Here is a 19,845-nt window from a genome sequence, read left to right on the forward strand (position 1 = left end):
CGCAGTTCTGGTTTATCGACTATTGTGTTAAGTCCGTTCTCGTAAAAGCAAAAAAACTTAAAAAAATACAAATATGGAAATATTCCTTTAACCATATATAACCATATATAGTAACGGAATAATTTTACAAGTTAAAAATAAGGATGGTGTACTATAAAAGTAATTACTCCAAAAATTATAAACATTGGTTTCAAAAAGGGATAGCAAGTGTGGCAGCCAAAACTCATGAGCATACAGTTGAATTATGAAGGCCCCTGTGTGAACTCAAAGGCATAGACATCACTTTCTCTTTGTATGTCTTGTTGTCTTTAGAGTAGGTGGAACTCTCATTGTGTCTTTTGTGTTTATCAGCATCTAGCTTTTATTGCAAACTTATTTTGTAAAAGATAGATTGTTACATCAGATGAATTTTTTTTTATAGGGTTGGTTATTTAAGAAATGTGTTTAAGAATGAAAAATTATTTTACGGATATACTTAATTGGCATATTCTCTCTAGTAGTGTACGGCGTTTGGATGTTTGAAAGATACAGAAGAACTTTCTAACAAGCAAAGGGAGATTGATAGAGATCGTATGTACACGTCTAGCTATATCTGTCTAATGCATATTTTTGGTAAATAGTTCTTTACCTATACAACTCTATAGTTCACATGAACATTGAATTAGAAGCGTCTGAAAATCATGAAGTAGAATTAGGTCAAACGGTAACAGGGTTAAGAATTAATAATTAAACATTTATCATATTAACATTAATATTTGCTACTATACTATATTTATCATTAATTTCGATTTATTGGACTTGTAATATTGATATTTCATTCAAGGAATATGAGACAAGGACCAGACAAATGTTGGTATTGGTTTTGATGGATACTTAAAATGCTATGTTGGAGACAAGCCTGTGAGTAACTTGTTCAAAAGGATTCCCACCAAAGTAATTATGATATTTTGAACTGCAAATGATAGATCATTAGATCCATTTCAATAACTACTGTGATCTATGTTTCAAAAAATACAAATTAAAAAAACATTTCCCATGAGAAGAGATATAAAACCCACAAAATGTTAGATTAAGAAGATGGTATAGTAAATATATGTAAAGTAAATAGTGAATAGACATTTCAGATGACGAAAGTAAAACTAAAGTTGCAATTTGACATGAAATAAACAAAACAAGAGCTGAAATGAAACCCTAGAATCCTACTCTCCCTCTATATAGCAAACATGGAATAGGCTAAGATTGCCAATTGTCAACCCAAAAGAGAACAAGCCAACAAGGTGATCGGGTATAAATGATGAGATGAACATTCTAAATGATATGAATCCATTTGACTCATGCTTCTCTAGAAATTTCCACCTACTTATGTTTCTTGTAGCATGAGAAACATTAACATCTGCACTTTATCAGGAGTTCCTCAATTCGAATCTTCTAATTTGTATCTTTCTATCCATAGAATGATGATATCTTTAATTGAAGAAAAAAATATATACCCATTGAGGAAGGGAAAAATGATGGTAAATTGTATGTTTAAGAGAAAAGAAACCAAAAAAAATTTATGGTAGGTATTTAAGCACAATGGAAATGATTTAGGATGTGGGTCATGAAATGTCATTATGAGTTCCTCTCCTCTTGGCTGCTTCATGCGCCCTGCGCATGCATCCAAACGACAGCATGGATTCCAGGCGTTCCCAAACACCAACCCCCCTTCCTTGCTAAGCCACACCCAGGGAGCAATGACAGATTGAAAGGAGGAAATTTTTAAAAGGGTTTCACTTCACTTACTGTCACCTTGTAATCTACCATTCTTATGCTGGTCAACCACTTCCAAATCTTAATTGAAAAAGTAACCTCTGTTTATCGAATCTAATCTTAATTAAAAGCCTCAAAACACTCAATCAAGGGAACAAAATCCCCATCCATGCTTTTACACCAAAAGTAACAAAATCAAAATCTCCCCCTACTATGTGATTCACTTTGCACCAATCAGTAATGGAAATAATAGTTTTTAAGAAGGGAAAAGACCATAAACAATGAATTGAATTAAGCTTCAACTGTAAATTTTAGTCATTGCACTAGTCTCCTTGGGAGGGTCAGATGTTACGGTTGACCGTTCAACAACATATGAGGTGGCGTCCGATGCCATATCAGCAGAGACCACTGGGACCATAGGAGGGACCACAACAACTGAACAGGTAGACAACCTTCACCAGACATAGCCTATTGGTCCAATTGTTGGAAGACCTCGCTGTGAGAAGAGGAGATTGATCAATTTGAAGGATTATATGTAGGGGAATCAGGGGGATAAATATCAATTTGAAGGATTATATGTAACCAGAGGAGAAATATCAATGAAATATTCAATCTCTATCTCTCTCTTGTTCTAGGAGGTGTCAATCCTCGAATCTGGACATTCATTTGAACACCGCTGGTGCAAGAGGCATTTGAGAAATTACAAGGGACACTAACATCGGCACCATTTCTAGCACTTCCAAACTTCTCCAAGGAATTCACCGTGGAAATATACACTTCCGGGGAAGGAATCGGGGCAGTCTTGTCTCAGAAAAAATACCGATTTCATTTTTAGCAAGAAGCTCCCTCCTAAAATGTTGCTAGCTTCAACATATGTCTATGAGATGTATGCCATCACTCAAGCAGTACACCGATGGAGGCAATACCTTTTATGCCAACGGTTCACCATACTTACCAATCAAAGGAGCTTGGAAGAACTTACTACTCAATTCATTTAAATGCCGGAACAGCAACATTGGTTTTCGAAGCTCCTAGGGTATGCATTTGATATTGTATACAAACTAGGGCGAGAGAACTTAGCTGCCGGCGTGCTATCCAGGTTGAATATCACATTAACCCTTTTTGCATTCTCCATACCTTCGTTTGATTTCCTCGACATCTTAAGGAGGGAAATCAACCAAGATGAGTGACTACATACCGTTCGGCAAAATCTTGTAGAAGAATCGACGGCAAGCCCAAGGTATTCCACACGACAGGGGGTCCTATTTTAACCGACTGGTAATTCTTGAAAAATCCACATTACGACAACGATTTCTCAACGAGTTCCATGCATCCCCAATCGGCGACCAAGCAAGTTCCATCGCACCTACCAACGTGTGGCATCAAATATGTTCTGGAAGAAGATGTGACAAGAGGTAAAAAGGTATGTTGCAGAATGCTTAGTGTGACAATAGATGAAGGCAACGACCATGGTTCCCGCAGGGCTTCTCTAGCCATTACCTAGTCCAACACGAGCACGGGAAGGCGTCTCTCTCGATTTCATTACCGCCTTACCCAATTCACAAGGGAAAACGGTCATCCTCATGATGGTAGTACACAAATTTTGTGCCATGCCAAGCCACATCACCAGCAAAAAGGTTGGTGGTATTCTTCTCTGAGATAATTTGGCTTCATGGGGTGCCTCGATCATTAGTGAGCGCAGAGACCCCTTGTTCGTTAGCACTTTTTGGCAGGAGCTTTTTCACCTACATGGAACAACTTTGGCGATGGGCAGCGCTTATCACCCACAATTGGACTGGCAAAACGGAGGCGATGAACAAATGTGTAGAGATGTACATCCGGTGTTATGTTGTTGATGATCCGAAATGATGGGCTAATTACCTTCCCTTGGCAGAGTTGTGGTACAACACAACATATCAAACATCCGTAATATGATGTCGTATGAGGCCCTATATGGCCGACGACCACCCACCTTGGCACAATACATCCCAGGTATGTCGTCAAACAGGCTATAGACTCAGAACTACAAGATCGTACTCAAATCCTCCAAACTCTAAAGGTGAATCTTCACCGAGCACAGGAGAGCATGAAACACTTCACTGATTGACGACGAAGAAACCTGGAGTTCACAAAAGGGAATTGGGTACTTGTTTTCCTCCGTCCATACCAATAGAGTACAATGGTGCTACAAGTTCACTAGAAACTAGGTCGAAAATACTTCGGGTCGTTCCAAGTTCAAGCGCGGATTGGCAATGTTGCTTATCGTTTGGAATTACCAGAGACCTCTCGAATTCACCCAGTCTTCCATGTCTCACTACTGAAGAGATTTGTGGGTGACTTGACATCCCTTGTATTGCCACCCCTTCCAACAGAAGATAAGGCACTACCACAGCCCTTGGCCATTCTCAATCAAAGGAAGCTCAAACAAGGAAATCAAGTCATCAGCTAGGTTTTAATTCAGTGGGAGGGTCTTCCACCTGAGGAAACGACATGGGAAGATACGGCAATACTCTGACAATTATTTCTGTCAATGAACCTTGAGGACAAGGTTCCTGTGGATCGAGAAGTTGATGTTACAGTTGACCGTTCAACAACAAATGAGGTGGCGCCTGATGCCATATCAGCAGGGACCACAACAACTAAACAGGTAGACAGCCTTCACCAGACACAACCTGCTACTCCAATCACCGGAAGACCTCGCCGTGAGAAGAGGAGACTGATCAATTTGCAGGATTATATGTAGGGGAATCAAGGGGATATATCCATTGGGATTAGAAAATGACTTTTTGGTTTGTTGCGGGGAAGAGTCTTAGAGGGCTATAAGAACTGTGTAACCAGAGGAAAAATCATCAATAAAATATTCAATCTCTATCTCTCTCTTGTTCTAGGAGGTGCCAATCCTCAAATCTGGCAATCATTCTTGACTCCTAACTTGTTCTCTTGGTTTATTATTTGGTCTTAGTCCATCTTGAACAAACGACAATTTCTTTGGATTGGACCAAAGTTTATATTATTAGACCATTAGTCCATTTCATCGGGTAATCTGTAATTTGGGGCTTTGATGCTTGTGATGTGCAAACTGGGGTTCTCTCTTACTCTAGGTTTTCTCTCTTGGTTGTCCAACGATTTTGATCTACTCTTTGTAGTTTCGAGGTCTCCATTAAGGGACCTACGTTTGAGTGAAGCTTTGGCAGGTATTTTCTATTGTTTGTACTCTCTTTTCATAGTGGATTGAGTTCTGGAGATGTAGGTTGTACATGACCAAACTCCGTTATCAAATCTCTCATTTCTTCTCTCCTTTGTGTGTGACTGATTTCAATCTTTCATTGGATTCACTCACCCAGTCACAACACTCCTCTACCCACACTTCCTCCACCTCTTCTAACGGCAGTAGTAGCCTTGAGATTTGGCCTTGAAAGCTCAAGGCTAGGCTTAACGCTACCATCAAGGCTAGTGTAGATCGTGACCATGGTCAGAACTAGTGTAAGCCATTTAGAGCCAAGTTTTTAAGAATCCTGATCAACTCGACTCTAATGTAGTACTGTTGAAATCCCTAAACTTGTTATCATATATAATTCCCTCTAATCAATCAATGCCACACTTCTCCTTAAAAAATAAAAAAGTCATCATTTTTTTGGGTACAAATGTGCTTTTTATATTATATGGGAGCTGAGAATATTACATTTGTTTCGACGAAAGTTGAACCCACCACCTCTTAGATCTTACCACTACAGCAACTCTGCATTGGCTAAGTCAAAACTATCATTAGTGAGCAATACTAAGCTTTTTGGCATATTCTACAAGAGGCTATTGAGCTTTGACCACATCAACAAGATTAGGTTTCAACCTTCAACAAAATTAGATTCCACTTCAATCTTCTCTTAATGTGGATTAGTTGACTCCAAATGAACTTAGAAAAAGGAACGAGGAAGCAAAGTGAAGAAAAGAAAAGTATCAAGCCTATCCCAATTTGGCCCTACAAAACTCACATTTACAACCCCACAATATAAGAATCCTGATCATCACCCCGTTAGGGGAGCACTGCTCCCCGACGGCTTTACCACCACAAATTCTATAAGACCCACAGGTTAAAAAAAAAAAAAAAAAAAAAAGATCCCATCACCCAACCCTTGGGTCCCCTGCATTTATGGTGGAAAAGTTGCTGGGGATCACAAAGTGCTCCCCCGACGGATAGCTGATCCGGACTCTAATGTTAGGATCGTTTAACATCATTTATTCTGGCAGCGTTAGGTTAAGGATTTTGCTCTCTCCACGTCCCTTCAGGAGATGGAGTCCGGATCAGCTCCCCCGACGGGGACGGGTTTCCGACCACACAAAACAGTGGGGCCCATGGTGAAAAATACTTTTTGAAAAAAAATAAAAAAAAAATTTAAAATTTCATCCGTGGGCCCCACTGTTTTGTGCGATCGAGAACCCGTCGGAGGTGCCCTAACTCCTTTGACACACATAAATGAATCTCCTCGACACACAATGAATGATTGAATTCGTTCGAAAGGCTTACGAGTGGGTTTCGCCGTCACACCTGCTTGGTCGCACGCGCGCACAATTCCGTGTTGAGTTGGGGATTACTTAACTATTTCGAACCTTCCTTACAGATAGAGATACTCACTAGTGCTATCTTACCTTCCGTAAGCACTACTACACAGTGTAGCACTAACATAGTAATATGTACATCTCAACTACTGTTGCCATGCGCACAATATATATGCATTTTTTCCCCACCAGTGGTCACCACCACACACAATTGCTCATCATCCACCTCTGCATTGGATTTTTTACATTCTTATAAATTTATATATGAGAGGTTTCTTATTACAATCTTACAATACCAACGAAGAGAAAGAATTAATCCCATGTCAAGTTAATGATAAAACTGTAATATTTGGATTACTTATAGATATATGGTATTTTGATTGAATGGAAATCGAGATAATTATATCTTAATGCTTCAATCAATACATTTAGAAGAAAAAGTCTATCTCTAAACATTATAAAGTAAACCCTTTTAAATATATGGTGATCAAAGGGTCACAGTCCAAGTTTGGCTCAGCCTGGTCTCGAGTCATGGGAAAAAAAGACTTTAGGGCCAAATTGGATTGACTCAATGGACCATAACCCAAAAAAGGTGTGTTTTTTTTTTTGGAGGGGGATGGAAGGAGATGTACGGTCGGATTGGATCAGAATTAATAGAAGAAGAGGAAAAGGGATAAGATCCATACTTCTCAGAATTAGTAAAGTGAACCCTTTAATGTAGGGTTGGTAGAGTGATAAGATCCATATTTCTTGGAAAGGTCATGGATTTGATCCTTACTAACGACAATACTCTTTCTGAGGATATAATCAAGTGCACACAAACTGGCTTGATGAATTTCATACAATGCTTATTAGTTTGGTATGATATGACAGAATTCTTGGGGTTAGGATACATTCAAAATTACAAATAAGCTGACATCATCCTTGAAAAGATGACATCATCGAACATCAGCCAAGTAGGCGGGAGTCTCCATCATCCTGTTCCTCGTATACCCCACACATGGACAAGTGGACAACAACAGGGGGCCCTTAAAATCTATTTCCTCCTTTTTGGTGGGTCCCCACTCCCCCACAACGAATATATTCTCTTAGAAAAAGGAAGGAAAAAAAAATCTAATATTTTCACCATCTCCCCGGTGTCAACAAAGATCCTTAAAAATGAATCTAGTCCTTCAGTTTGTGGGTCCCACAACAAAATCTATTCCAACCTTTATGGACCCCACAGTGAAATATTCTGACATGTGATCCAATCCAATCAAAAGCCTCGAGCCCCTCCCCTTAACTTTCTCCCTTGTTCCTGCTTGACAGTATGACACTCCATATCCACACCATTCCTCGTGCTTCTGAGTGACTATTAAGAGTAGCTACTATATTTTATACTGATTCTCTCTCTAGATCTCTCTCTCTCTCTCTCTCTCTCTCTCTCACCATGAGAAGGAACGAAGAAATGAGAGAAGAGGAGGGCATGAGTTATTTCTCTCTGTCCAAATCTCTCGATGTCCACACAGGCATCATTCTACGTGTCTTAATATGCATGCCATCCCTCATACATCATTCCTCCTTGGCTCTCTCGTAGCTCACAAGAGATCTCCATCATCATATCCCTCACTGCTCATACCCAGCTCCTTGCTACACACCCATCCATGATCATATCATTTTTATATATTCTGTCCCCTTTTGAGTGTTTATGAGTGTGTTTAAGAGGATTGCTAGAATGGGCACCAAGGGTTGGTGACTTGGTGCATATAGTAATAGTAATGTAGCTAGCCCTGTAGCTGTAGGGTCAGCACTGTGGAAGAGGCAAAGAGAATTTTGAGACTTCCAAGAGATTCATTCTCGCCTTTTGTCCCAATTTTTTGAAACTCAGAAACAACGAATAGTTGCTAGAGATGAACACTCAACATGGAGGCCATCATGTCCCCTCTGCTCCAAACCCTCTTTGTCCTCCTAAAGTAGGATTAGTTTAATAAGCAACTTTCCACAACTTGTGACTCATCTCCATTGATTGCAGAGACAAAACACAATTCAGAGAAGCAGGGCGCACCACCACTTTCCTTCCCCCCTCTCTCTCGATGCTCTTCTCATGTATCCAATAATTTAAAGACCTTTCTCTGCATTCTGCTTTCCCAATGAAGGAACTACGAATAAAAAGCGATTAATTAGGCTTTTCAAACACTCACCCAGACAGAATGTAGTTATGTGGACATTGGAACTCTTCTACTGCTGCTTTTTATGTGTAAGCTTAAAGGCACCAAAGTAGTATCTCATTGGCAGCAACTAGAAATGATTACAACGCAAGTTTAATATATGTGTGGGAGGGTTTCACGTCCATGAAAGTTGCAACTGCACTAATTCTAACGTCGACAAGAATTTTTATTTGCTAATGGCTTTGGTTTGCGGTCTCCAGTTACCTTAAACATTTTCAATTATGCAGAACTGGGGGAGGAACTTAGTTTTTCGCACCATTCTCACTGCAAAAGATAGCAATGGAAGTAGAAAACAAGACAAATAAAGGGTAGCACTTCGCAACGAATGTGAATAATGAGATCTTTTGAATGTAATAGTGGAACCTCTTTCTCTTTGGTGTACATAGGCATTTTTTATAAAACACAATAAATTCTTTACTGTTGTAAGTGTCTTTTGCTCGAATTCTTCGTTGTCCCCGTTGTGCATATGAAAGGTCATAAAACACCTAGTAAGATTGGGAAGGAACTTGATGATTATGTCCCTAACAAGAAAGTTAATTATACAGAAAAGCAAGCAGTGGGCACTCAGAAAATATTCTGTTGGGGTTGGGGAAAGTTCAGAATCTGGATTCCTACACACCCTAAGTATCACTTAGTATGTATGTGGGGCTGTTTATGATAAGATCATTGTTAGTCCATCCGTCGCTGTAGTGGTGTTTCTACTACAAGCATGATAAGTGGAAATTATATCTACTCAAGTTGGTTGCTGGTCCCAAACCTGAATACCTCTCATCTTTCTGAGGCTTGTGATGTTGTGAACCATGGAGAGCGACAGTTCATCAACTCATTCATAAAGTACCACATCATAGTCGACATAAGCTTTCTTTACCTTTTAGTTATATTCTTGATCCTTCTTCATATGGGCATTATGTCAAGCATTTGTTATGCAGACAGGTCATAAATCGCAATCCCTTCTGTGTCTACTTGGAGTCGGTTTTGTTGAATCACTGAACGCAACCAGGAATACTGTAATTAATCTTTTGTCGTCCAGGTCTCTTAGCTTTAACTGTTCAAGAACAAAAAAAGGAATTGGTTGGGCCCGTGGTGAAGAAATACAACCAAGCCCTAGTTTGAGATATTCATGTAGGAAGAAAAGGTTACGTTGGGTTACATGGAAATTAAATAGAAGGAAGTGAATTTCCAAACCCTAAAAGATATAAAGAAAATTCTTCTTTTGTGTGACTGCAAACTCAAATGGTTGTTTCACTAGCTGTAAATCCTAAAAATTTGGTTGTAGTTAACCTTTATTTTGCATCCAAAACCCTTGAATTTCAACATTAAAATCAAATTTAACTAGTAATGATGTTCAGCGACATACCATTTTAGGTTTGAAAGTTCTCTTACTTGAATTCAAATTCAAATTTGAAAGTTACCTTAGGACTAAGACTTCCTCTACCTCTCCTATAGTAGGGAATGTTGGTGTGGCCATAGGATTGCACAACCATGTCATATAACTCCCAGATCCCAATTGTACAAGATCCAAATTATTCCTCCCTTGCAAATGCAATGGTATCAATAGCCATGGTGAGGTGATTCCTCTTTACCACCAATGAAAGGATATTCAGCTAAAAATCTTACTCTATCTGGAATTAAATTTGCAAGTGAGCTCTTAATTTCTACACCCCTCCCCTTCCCCACTCATAAAGAAAAGGGAAAAGACAATTACCAGAAATGCAATCATCAAACATCTCTAGTGTTACTCTGAAGTGTACATCCATACTCTTTCACATCAAGGTGGTTTCACTGTGCCCTCAAAATCAGCAAAAACATAATGCACAGCTTTTCTTGAGAATAATTTTCCATACACATTTCGTAAAAATTAAGTAAACAAAATTACTCAATCTTGGGATAAACATTATCCAAGAAGTGAAACTCTTAACCAGCAATCACCCTCTCTTTTTGCCCGATGAGCTTCGCCGCTCGACTTCTCTCTCTGCAATCTGGACACAGAACTCTGCTCCAAGCATCTCGTGGATATCCATGTTCTGGGAGATGCTCAATTCAACTGTTTCCACGATTAATTCAACATTCAGACTAAAGCCCAAACTGGTCAAAACCCGAACTGCGTTTGCTATCCGACATATGCTCTGCCTTGTCTCTTGGGCAGTGTATGTCCTTTCTTGTTCTTCAAGCCCCATGGGTATTTTATTCAACTTGCTCTTCTGTTGTTCAGGATTGGTCTCTTGATCTTCCACCATATTATCCCTGGTTTCTACATGCTCACCAACCCAGATGAATCCATTACACCCAAGAATCAAGTCAACTGCAATCCTTTCAAGGTGATGGAAATGCTGTTTACGTCTCTTCACTAAATAAGGCGGGACTGTTAGCAGTTGTCCTCTCTCAAGCTGCAAATTAATTAGAGCCATAATATCAGGAACAACTACCATGCATTGAAATTAAACAATGTGGTTCACATGAAACATCATCAGACTGTCATGTAGACAAATTATGCCTGAGAAAAGGCATTATAAACAGAATTATGCTTATAGCATAACTTAAAATATATCAAGGAATTCAATTGTACTTGATTCATAAAACTCCAAAAGAAGCTTTTTATTTGCAGAATTTTAGAGACAGGAACTGTTGTCTTCTAGATACATGCCAGTACACAAATGAATAATAAATCCTAATTAGGTGATACCTTTCCATACTTTTGGCTTCTTGCTTGAAGGTGTAAACTACCATCATGCTGGAAACCACGGACTTCAGCCTGAAAATAGAAACAATAGGAATTTTATTTTATATGAACACAAGTTCCACAACTCCCACACACTTATCAGCATTTAGTCCACCTGTTGTACATCAGACACTAGTCCCAATCCAACTTAACTTGGTCTGAATCTCCCTGGAACACATTGACACTCCAAAGAATGTTTGCAACAACTTAGTTCATAACCATAAGAACCACACTCCCAAGGGTCATTGACAATTGATTCACCAGCCCTTTCCCAGAAGCTAGGTCTAAGGCTCTCTTTGGGAAGATTTCAGTTTCATAATTTCATGGATTGCTTGAAATAAGTCAAGAAATCCTTTCTTGGTCAATAAATTGAAATTGTTTGCAGCATCAATTAAAAAAAGTTCTTTTGGTAACTTCAATTTTTTGGAATAAAATTAATAACAATTTTCAACAAATAAGTTTTTGTCAATAACTTGAAATTGTCAGCAACATTAATTGGAAAATTTTTCACTTGGCAACTTTAATTGCTAGAATGGATTTTGTCACTTTTTTTTTCCACTGACCAGACATTCAAGTTCCTCGGACACATTCTGTCAATCTGTATACAGCTGGGTAACTTGGGGCTACAGCTCATATAAGCTGCAGATTGGGACTTGGCAGAAGAAGTCATTTTATGCAGCCCTGGAGCTTTGGCACATCACGAGTTAAGGGAATGTCAAGTCCTATCTCCACAAATTCAATAGTGAGACTGTACAGAGGCAGTGGGGTGAACACTACAGGACTAAGAAGAATAAAATAGAGAGAAAAAGGGGGGGGGGGGGTATTGAGCAGAAGCACTGAGATTAGGTGGTAATCCAGTAGAGTAATAACCTTCTTGAATGACAAGTCAGCAGTGACAGCTGTTGCAGTACCAATCTCGATGAAGAAATCAAGAAAATCAATTGGTATAGAAAGGTGAAGGCATGGTTGTGAGGTTAAAGTTAAATGGCCTCTTTGCAACAGTTGCAAACATGTGCTTATCAAGAAGTTTAGCATAAAGCAGTTTGAAAATTTTCTGAGATGTCTGAGAAACCTATTTTTGGCCAGGGTACAGATTGAGATGTCAAAGGTATGAATATTTCAAACTTTTGTTATCCAAGTTTTATAATAGATTAAAGCAAAGTTTTTCCACATTGTTCAAAAACAGTTAATGTTCAAGCTTCAAATTATATTGACAAAAGAAGAATGTAATGGACTTACGCATACAACATCATTCTCTTCAAAAATGCTGCGCATATTGAGCTCATCAATAGCAGTTCGCCGCCTCTAGCAATAAAAAAAAAAGTTTTGAGATGGTAGTAAAACATTACAAAGCTCTAAAATACAATGCAAATTAATCAAGGGAAAAACTAGGAGCTAAAAAACCAGCTTTCCAATACCTATCAAATTATCAACACAAGAAAAAGGTGTTCCTTGAGTGATAGCAATCGGTGCAAACCGACGGTACACTGGTTCATATATCTTATGGGGTCGAAGGAATAAGAGTCAATAATTGAAAGAAGAAGACAATGGCACATTCTAGCTCTTCACTGATGGTAACAATCATTTTTGCTCAGAAAAACCCCAGGCAACTGCAAGGGCACCTGTAAGCTCCTTGCTCTCTTCAAAGGTCCCCATCACACCAACAGCTAATCATCATGCAGGGTTAAGCCTGGATTAATCAATGAGTATACCTCAGACCATATACCATCCACCGCCCATAGAGTTTTCTACCCAGATTATAGCTCCTCCCAGGTTATCGTTAACCTCCCCTGTGGATTTCTCTACACATGAACTGCTTTGCCTTCTTCCAACTAATCCAATGAGGCATGTTCGACCACCCAAAACTCTGCTTGCAGTCCAGCTAGATGAAAGCTGCCTCATGGATCTTTGATCTAAATAGCTCTAAACTCTAAAGGTCACATTAGGCACAAGACCTCACAAGTTCTCCTAAGCTTTAGGCCTAACCGCCTAACCTAGTTCTTTTGGTTCTCCCAAATATGCCATTCCAACCAACAAAAAAAGGACAGTTATTCTAAAATGTATACATACTTTTGGGTGCTCTACCACTAACACATGCAGTTTGTGATCAATATTTTATTTCATAAAATATGGCTTTCTTGGAAACTGTTGCCCTGCAATCTCAATGGTGAAACCAAACAGAACTGCCGCAACCGCATTTCTTCACCAGAAAAGGGCTTGTAGTTTAATACATATCCTATGGTATGACTAAGAAATCATGGTGAAGTCTGGAGCTACTTCCCCAGCCAAACTGATGCTTGGCACGCTACTGGTGCCCACTCCATCTACCAGCCTTGACAGCAGCGACCTGCCATTGCTCTGGCGAGCGCTCCGGTAGGTCACAGTAGGGTTTGAAACTTGTTGGACCACTGTGCTAATCTTGCTACTGTCTATTTCAGGATGGGAATCCCTGACACCCCCGAAGCCTCCCCCCCCCTCCAGTCCCCTCCTTTTTTGCTACTCTGACTTTGCGAATTGCAGTTAGATCTCCCTCTCTCCTCCCATACTTGCCCCTCTATTCCCACCCCTATGGACCCCCATAGCGAACCCACTCCTTCAGCCCATTCGCCCAGCCCACCCTTCTTTATCCCTAATCCCTCCTCTCCACCTCCCTGCATCTTTTCCTGTTGGGCCTGGCCCATTCGCCTAGCCCAGGCCAGTGTCCTCCCGCCTTCTGGTTCCTTTTGGCCCAGCCCCACCCTTTTATCCCAACCTCAACAACCCTGCTTGCCCAGCCATCTAGCCCCTCTTTTCCTCTTGTCCCTATCCCACTTCTCTAACCCACCCTTCTCTCCAGCCCATTCCACTACTCCATCTACCCCCTATCCAGCCAAACCATAGTTGCAGTCCCTAACCCTTTGTCGGTCCCCAATTGTGAGGTTGTTGATGGTGCTACCGCACCAATTATGGGCAACCCAAATCAGCGAAGTCTTCATCATTGATTTTATGATGTCACATTTCTAGAAATTCTTTATTTTGGCGCAGCTTTGTACCCCTTATTTGCTTACCATTGTGCTCTTTAAGTGGTTACTAAATTTGTTGCCTATTTGGCTGCTTATTTGTTGCGCCCTGTGGCTCTTGTTGCTCGGGCTTTGCCCTTTGTGCTCTTGTACTTTTATCTTCTTGGTAATGAATTTATTTATTCATCCAAAACAAAAAAGAAATCATGGCTTCTTTTTTTTTTGGGGGAGGGGGGGGGTTGGGGGGGTGTCAGGAGGTGGGGTGCATTGGGATGAATAAGATTGTGGCTACTTATTGTTATATATTTGGGATTGAGCCCCAAGCATTTTATTGTGTCAGGTTATGGACAAATTTTGGTCTTCACTATGGGCAGAATATTTAAACCCAAAGAATGATTAAAAATAGAAATCAATCTTAATTTTTGCCCATCATAATGTTCATTAAGTATTTCAATGGGGAAGGTAATTTAGTGTGTCATCTCTCCCCTTCCCTCCGTCCCCCGAAGCCCAATGTGCCTGACTCCCTGAAAGACCTACAACTAATGGCAACTTTTTCCTTTATCTAGTTGTCAGCCTCCGCTACTTCTATTCATAACTGGTCTTACCTCTTCAAATAAAGTCGTTGCTTTTTTTCTTTTCTTTTTTCTAACTTCCCCTACCCATTTAGTACAAAGTTTGATTTACTGGTATTTCAAATAAGGGGTTCAATTTTCCTATGATCTCACAACGGTGTTTAGATTTCATATGTTTAATACTTACAAAGAGTTGGTCTGGGAGTTGCTCTGATAAGTGATAAGCTACGAGAAAGTCGTCTGAGGTGGCATAACCATTTTCAACAGAGGCCTGTAAATGCCCCTGTACAGAGACGTGATATAATCCAGATTGAAGGAAATACAAGAGCTAAGGGCAAACCTAAGATAACCTTAAGAGAAGTGGTGAGAAAGGATATGCATAACTGAGGCCTTGTATCTAGTATGGCCTCAAATAGAGCTAAGGGAAGGCAATAATCCATGTAGCCGACCCCATTTAGTTGGGACAAGGTTTGATGATGATAATGATGATGATGTTTAATACTTAGATAAATTCCATGGTTTGAGGTTTAGGGTTTCATAGACATATCCAACGATCAAACAGTTTTACAGCAAGGTTTTCATGGCTTTGCAGTTCACATTTACAGTTTCATGGTTTTGATGTGATTTCTTTGCTCTCCAGCAAAGTTTTATGCTTCAGCCACTAAGGGCCAAGGTTTTCACGGAATTTTCTAGCAGGTAAGAAAAACCGAACAGTTATCTTTCAGTTTGAAGAGCATATTGCACAAAATGAGACAAGTTAGTTTCACTCCTATTTGTAAGCAAGCATGGGTACAAGAACACACTTCTTTTACAGAATGGATAAAATCAGAAACTGTAACTTTGAGTTGCAAACACCATAATGCAAGACCGCAGCTCAAGCAACCATCCTCTAAAAAAGAATGAGGAACTGGACATTCCAAAAGGTTATAATCATAGCCATGTTTTAAGGAAAAAGCAGGAAATATTGATGTTCTTACTTGGATACCATCAGGCAAGTTCATCGAAGAAAGCATCAAGACTGCATCTTGACTAAAATTTATCTCTAGTCTCCAACGCTTTGGCGCAACCTGTAAAATAATTAGACAAGATCCAAATATAAGATTATCCAGCAAAGCCATTTATATTGATGTATATATCAGGAAAGTTTATTGATAAGTTAAAACTTATCTTCCACATTTCTATCAATTAATGAAAACAATAATCTTGATTGAATTTTCATGAAAGGCAAAACATATTCATCTTATTAAGAACATTATGCCTGTGCAGTTCTTACTTGCTGTTATCTCTTTATCCCTGATGCTCTTTGCATCTCCAGCTTAAGTCGAACAAACCTCCATTTACCAAATAAAACGAATAGAAATATAGAAAAAGGCACTAAATATAATTGTAACTCAACAAAGATCTTACTGTTAAAAACAGACATCCTAAAGCTTTCACAAACACATAAATGTATATGCACATAGAAGGCATGATTTAGTTAAGAATATATGGTATTTTTACTTGCAAACCACCACATTTCAAATAATGAAGCTTTTTGGAGCAGTAAAACATAAAATAATTCATAAGAAAAACAGTTCACAATACTGGTCCATGATAAGTCAAAGGTGGCATGCATGCAAGTGCCCAACAGAAATGTGGATACAACACTTGTTGATGTAGCCTCAAAGGGATTAGGACCAACAACCTAAGATCTTTCATGATGAGCAGTCTAATTAGGGTTTACAAACCCTGCGGCTAAGGGATCCAGGGGCTGTTTAGGGGTTTTGGGTCTGTTGGATGGGTGTAAAGGGTCTGAATTAGGGTTATGGGTCTAGGGTTTTCAAAAAAAGACGTCTGAATCTTATCGTTCACAGTTTTTCAAAAACAGAAATATGAATCTTATTCTTCAGATTCAAGTTTTTAAGTTTTAGGGTTTGCAAATTTAGAGTTTTCAGAAGGTAAATAGGGCAGGAACTAGGATGGAGTGTTAATGGGAGGTGAGGGGTTGTGGATCTAGAAGGAGGGGGAATTCTAATGGAGGGGTTGAGGGATATGAAATTTTAGGGTTTTGGGGAAGAAGAGGGATGGCCGAATGGGGTAGATAATGAAGAAACAGCAAGGCAAGATGGGGGGAAGGTGGAACAGAATAATATGAAGTGTTACTTACCAAGTCTAGCAGATGCGATGGAGATGGACTGAAGGAGTGGAGGCAGACCAGCAGTCTGCACAAGGAAAATTTCTTCAATCTAAAGCCAGATGCTCAACAACTTGATTCGTCTTGCAACAAAACTCTCAAGAATTGTATTCATCAAATCTCTCCTTTGTTACAACTTACAAGTATAGGCTGTCTATTTACAGCCTTAGTAAAGACTCCTAGCAGTATTTAACATAAAAATAGAATTCAAATAGGAGTTAAACTTATCTCAACCTAGACTAACTCAAATAATATCTTAAATAGGTTTGGACTCCTCACAAACTCCAGCAGGCCTCAAGTAGGACTGTCAAAATGACCAAACTACCCCTGCTGTCAATTGTGCATCTTATGCTGCTGGCAGCAGGCCTAGGACTTCTTTCAGCCTATGGGACTCTTCTTCGGGTAGGTTTGGAACCTACATCACTTGTAGTGGAGCCACTACTATCCTTTCATTCCTGATCATCTGTTCTTCTCAATCTACTAGCCTAGATATGTGGAAGACAAGGTACTTATATGGCATGGATGCATACTATAGGCTGAAAACTTGAGGTCCTTATGAAGTAAAAGGATAACGTCATCTATAGGATGGCCATAAGCAGAAATAACCTATTTCAGAAGTCGAGGTTTCATAATCAGCTGCCTAACAAGTTTTTGTGTTAAGAGAACCAATGTCTGTTACACACTGAAACTTAGGTCTGCTGCATAAGACTAATCCACATCCACATCAAATATCATTGTAAATAAGCTTCTTTATCCTAATATACCGAAGCTCCTAAATCAATGGTGACAATATAAATAGAAAGTTATCCAACCCACAAAGAGCCCTTTGCAGACTAAACTAACAAAAACAGCTTCTAACTAGCTGATGGGGACAACGGCATTCCTTTATTCCTTAAAAACATGTTCTTTGAATTACATCAAAACTCATTTAGAAAAAGATAAAAAGGTTCACAGGATGAAAATAATAGCAATGCCAGTACAATATATGAATGACATAAAATAGAGAACCAGGTGTTTATAAATATAATCAGTTCTCTTACAAAAAGATAGGTTAAATATGTTTCTCTTTTCTTAACCCCTCGACGAAAATTTTCCATCCACAGCTACAAAGCTTGTCCATTCCCCGAGTAAATTTTGGTGCTTAAGATGACTTATATTTACGGCCCAGTTACAATCACATTCATCTGAAGGGTCCAAGAAAACAATGGATATTGCCTCTTAATTCATCTCTGAGTAAGGTATGCATCTTCTTATACACACAGGGAAATAGACCTTAACAGGAAAATGAACAAGAAAATCAAGCTGTTATTTAACATTCTGTGACTTCAACAAAACTCAGAGGCAATCAAGATATATGCCATAGTTGTACTGCCTTTAACTCAAAATGTTTATGAGAAACATAAGGACAGTAGCCGACTGAGCATTAGGAATTGGAAATCATACTTCACTCAATGCTTTAAAAGTAAACAAAGGCTAAGGACGTCAAAATCAAGAAGGTATAAGAACTCCTTGGAGCTCGGAGTAGGAAGGGCATTTCCAACGTACTTCTGTAACACGTCCCACGATGATATCTCCAACTTCTGGCTTGTACCTATAAGAATTTCATTTGTAACCCTTATTAACCTATGGTTCCAAGAGTTTATATGGATGCAAAACAAAGAAGGAAAAGAGCAATACTGAAGATGTACTCTCACTGACCGACTGATAACTGATTCTAACGCAGAAAATTACCTGGCCCGCAAAGCACGGACATAGACCAGCTTGTTAACACGCTCCACTACACCGCATAGAGTTGCAACAACTTCGCCGTCAAGGTCAGCAGTTCCATGGCCCCTAAATCCAAAAACCGAATTCAAGATTAGATTAAAGAAATTGAAAAAGCGCAAAGGTAATGAAAGCGATAAGGGGAAGTAGGGTTTATAGAGGGCACTTGAGGACGCCGTCTTCGTGGTTAACAGGGATGGTATCGGCGACAGTGACAGAAGCAGTGGAGGTAACTTTAGAAGCTAATTCTTGAAGCTGTTCCAGAGCACTGCGTATTCTGATTTTCTGAGTTTGATTAAGCGGAAGCTGCAAATCTCTCAACACGCTCATCTCTTTCCCTCTTTGTTTCTCACAACATATCACAAATCGAACTCTTCTAGCGAGGGAAACGGAAAATGTTCTCCAACTTTGGTGCTCGCTGCTGGTGTGGGCTTCCGACTAGGTTTCGGAGGCAGCTGCTGCCGACGGCCCAGATTTGGTCATGTAATCAACAGTATATCAAACGGTTGTAAAAGAGAAAGGAAGGGTAAATATGTAAATATAACAAGTTATTATTTTATCTAACAGTTTAAAAGTTTCCCAAACCCTTTGTGCGTTCCGCCTCCTCACCTGCTCATCGTTCCACCGCCACCGCCACTTGCAGACGGCACCAACCAACTAAACTTTATCAAATGATTTTTTGTATTTGCCTTGGTGTTCTCTCTCTCTGGTTTCATATAGAATCTTTGAGAAAAGAAAGAGGGTCTTGATAATCTCTCGAATTGTTCTGCTCGTCGAATTGTTTGCAGCGACATCAGATTCCGAGTATCGATAAAAAGAGAGAAAGAGAGGTAGTAAGAGATGCAAACCTGATGGCCTACGACGGCAACGCAAGCGATCATCTTCTCCGTTCGAATTCACGACGAGTCCTCCTGCAGAATCTGTATATTTATGTTTCGATTCTCATCTTCGCTGATTTTGAGAAAATTTAGTTCAAGCAACCCTAAAAGAAGTCTTAAACAACCAGAATTTCTGGGTTGTTTTCTTTTCTAAAAATCCTTTTTCAAGGTCGTTCCTATCTGAAATTCTGTATAGAGGGTTAAGAAGAAACCAAACCATCCATCGATTA

The 19,845-nt window shown here is 39.5% G+C and overlaps 1 protein-coding gene across 4 annotated transcripts; it reads right to left on the bottom strand.

Moving 5' to 3' along the window:
• Window positions 1-9,949: 9,949 nt before the first annotated feature.
• Window positions 9,950-19,845, bottom strand: RRP4 (ribosomal RNA processing 4). 4 transcript variants are annotated; one of them, XM_089164475.1, is made up of 9 exons: window positions 19,586-19,845; window positions 19,347-19,503; window positions 18,904-19,192; window positions 18,705-18,806; window positions 18,519-18,564; window positions 15,778-15,867; window positions 12,469-12,534; window positions 11,194-11,262; window positions 9,950-10,897 (listed from the first exon to the last, which is right to left on the bottom strand). In XM_089164475.1, the coding sequence occupies exons 3-9, from the start codon at window positions 19,065-19,067 to the stop codon at window positions 10,436-10,438; spliced, it is 999 nt and encodes a 332-aa protein (XP_089020601.1). In that variant the 5' UTR covers window positions 19,068-19,192; window positions 19,347-19,503; window positions 19,586-19,845; the 3' UTR covers window positions 9,950-10,435. The 4 variants fall into 4 exon arrangements, with proteins under 4 accessions (XP_089020601.1, XP_089020600.1, XP_089020598.1 ...); XM_089164474.1 differs by having other exon boundaries at window positions 18,904-19,195; XM_089164472.1 differs by having other exon boundaries at window positions 19,303-19,503.

Source organism: Hakea prostrata, chromosome 7 (genome assembly GCF_041222555.1).
Source record: "Hakea prostrata isolate BN-2017 chromosome 7, UWA_Hpros_2, whole genome shotgun sequence".
Lineage (NCBI taxonomy): Eukaryota > Viridiplantae > Streptophyta > Magnoliopsida > Proteales > Proteaceae > Hakea > Hakea prostrata.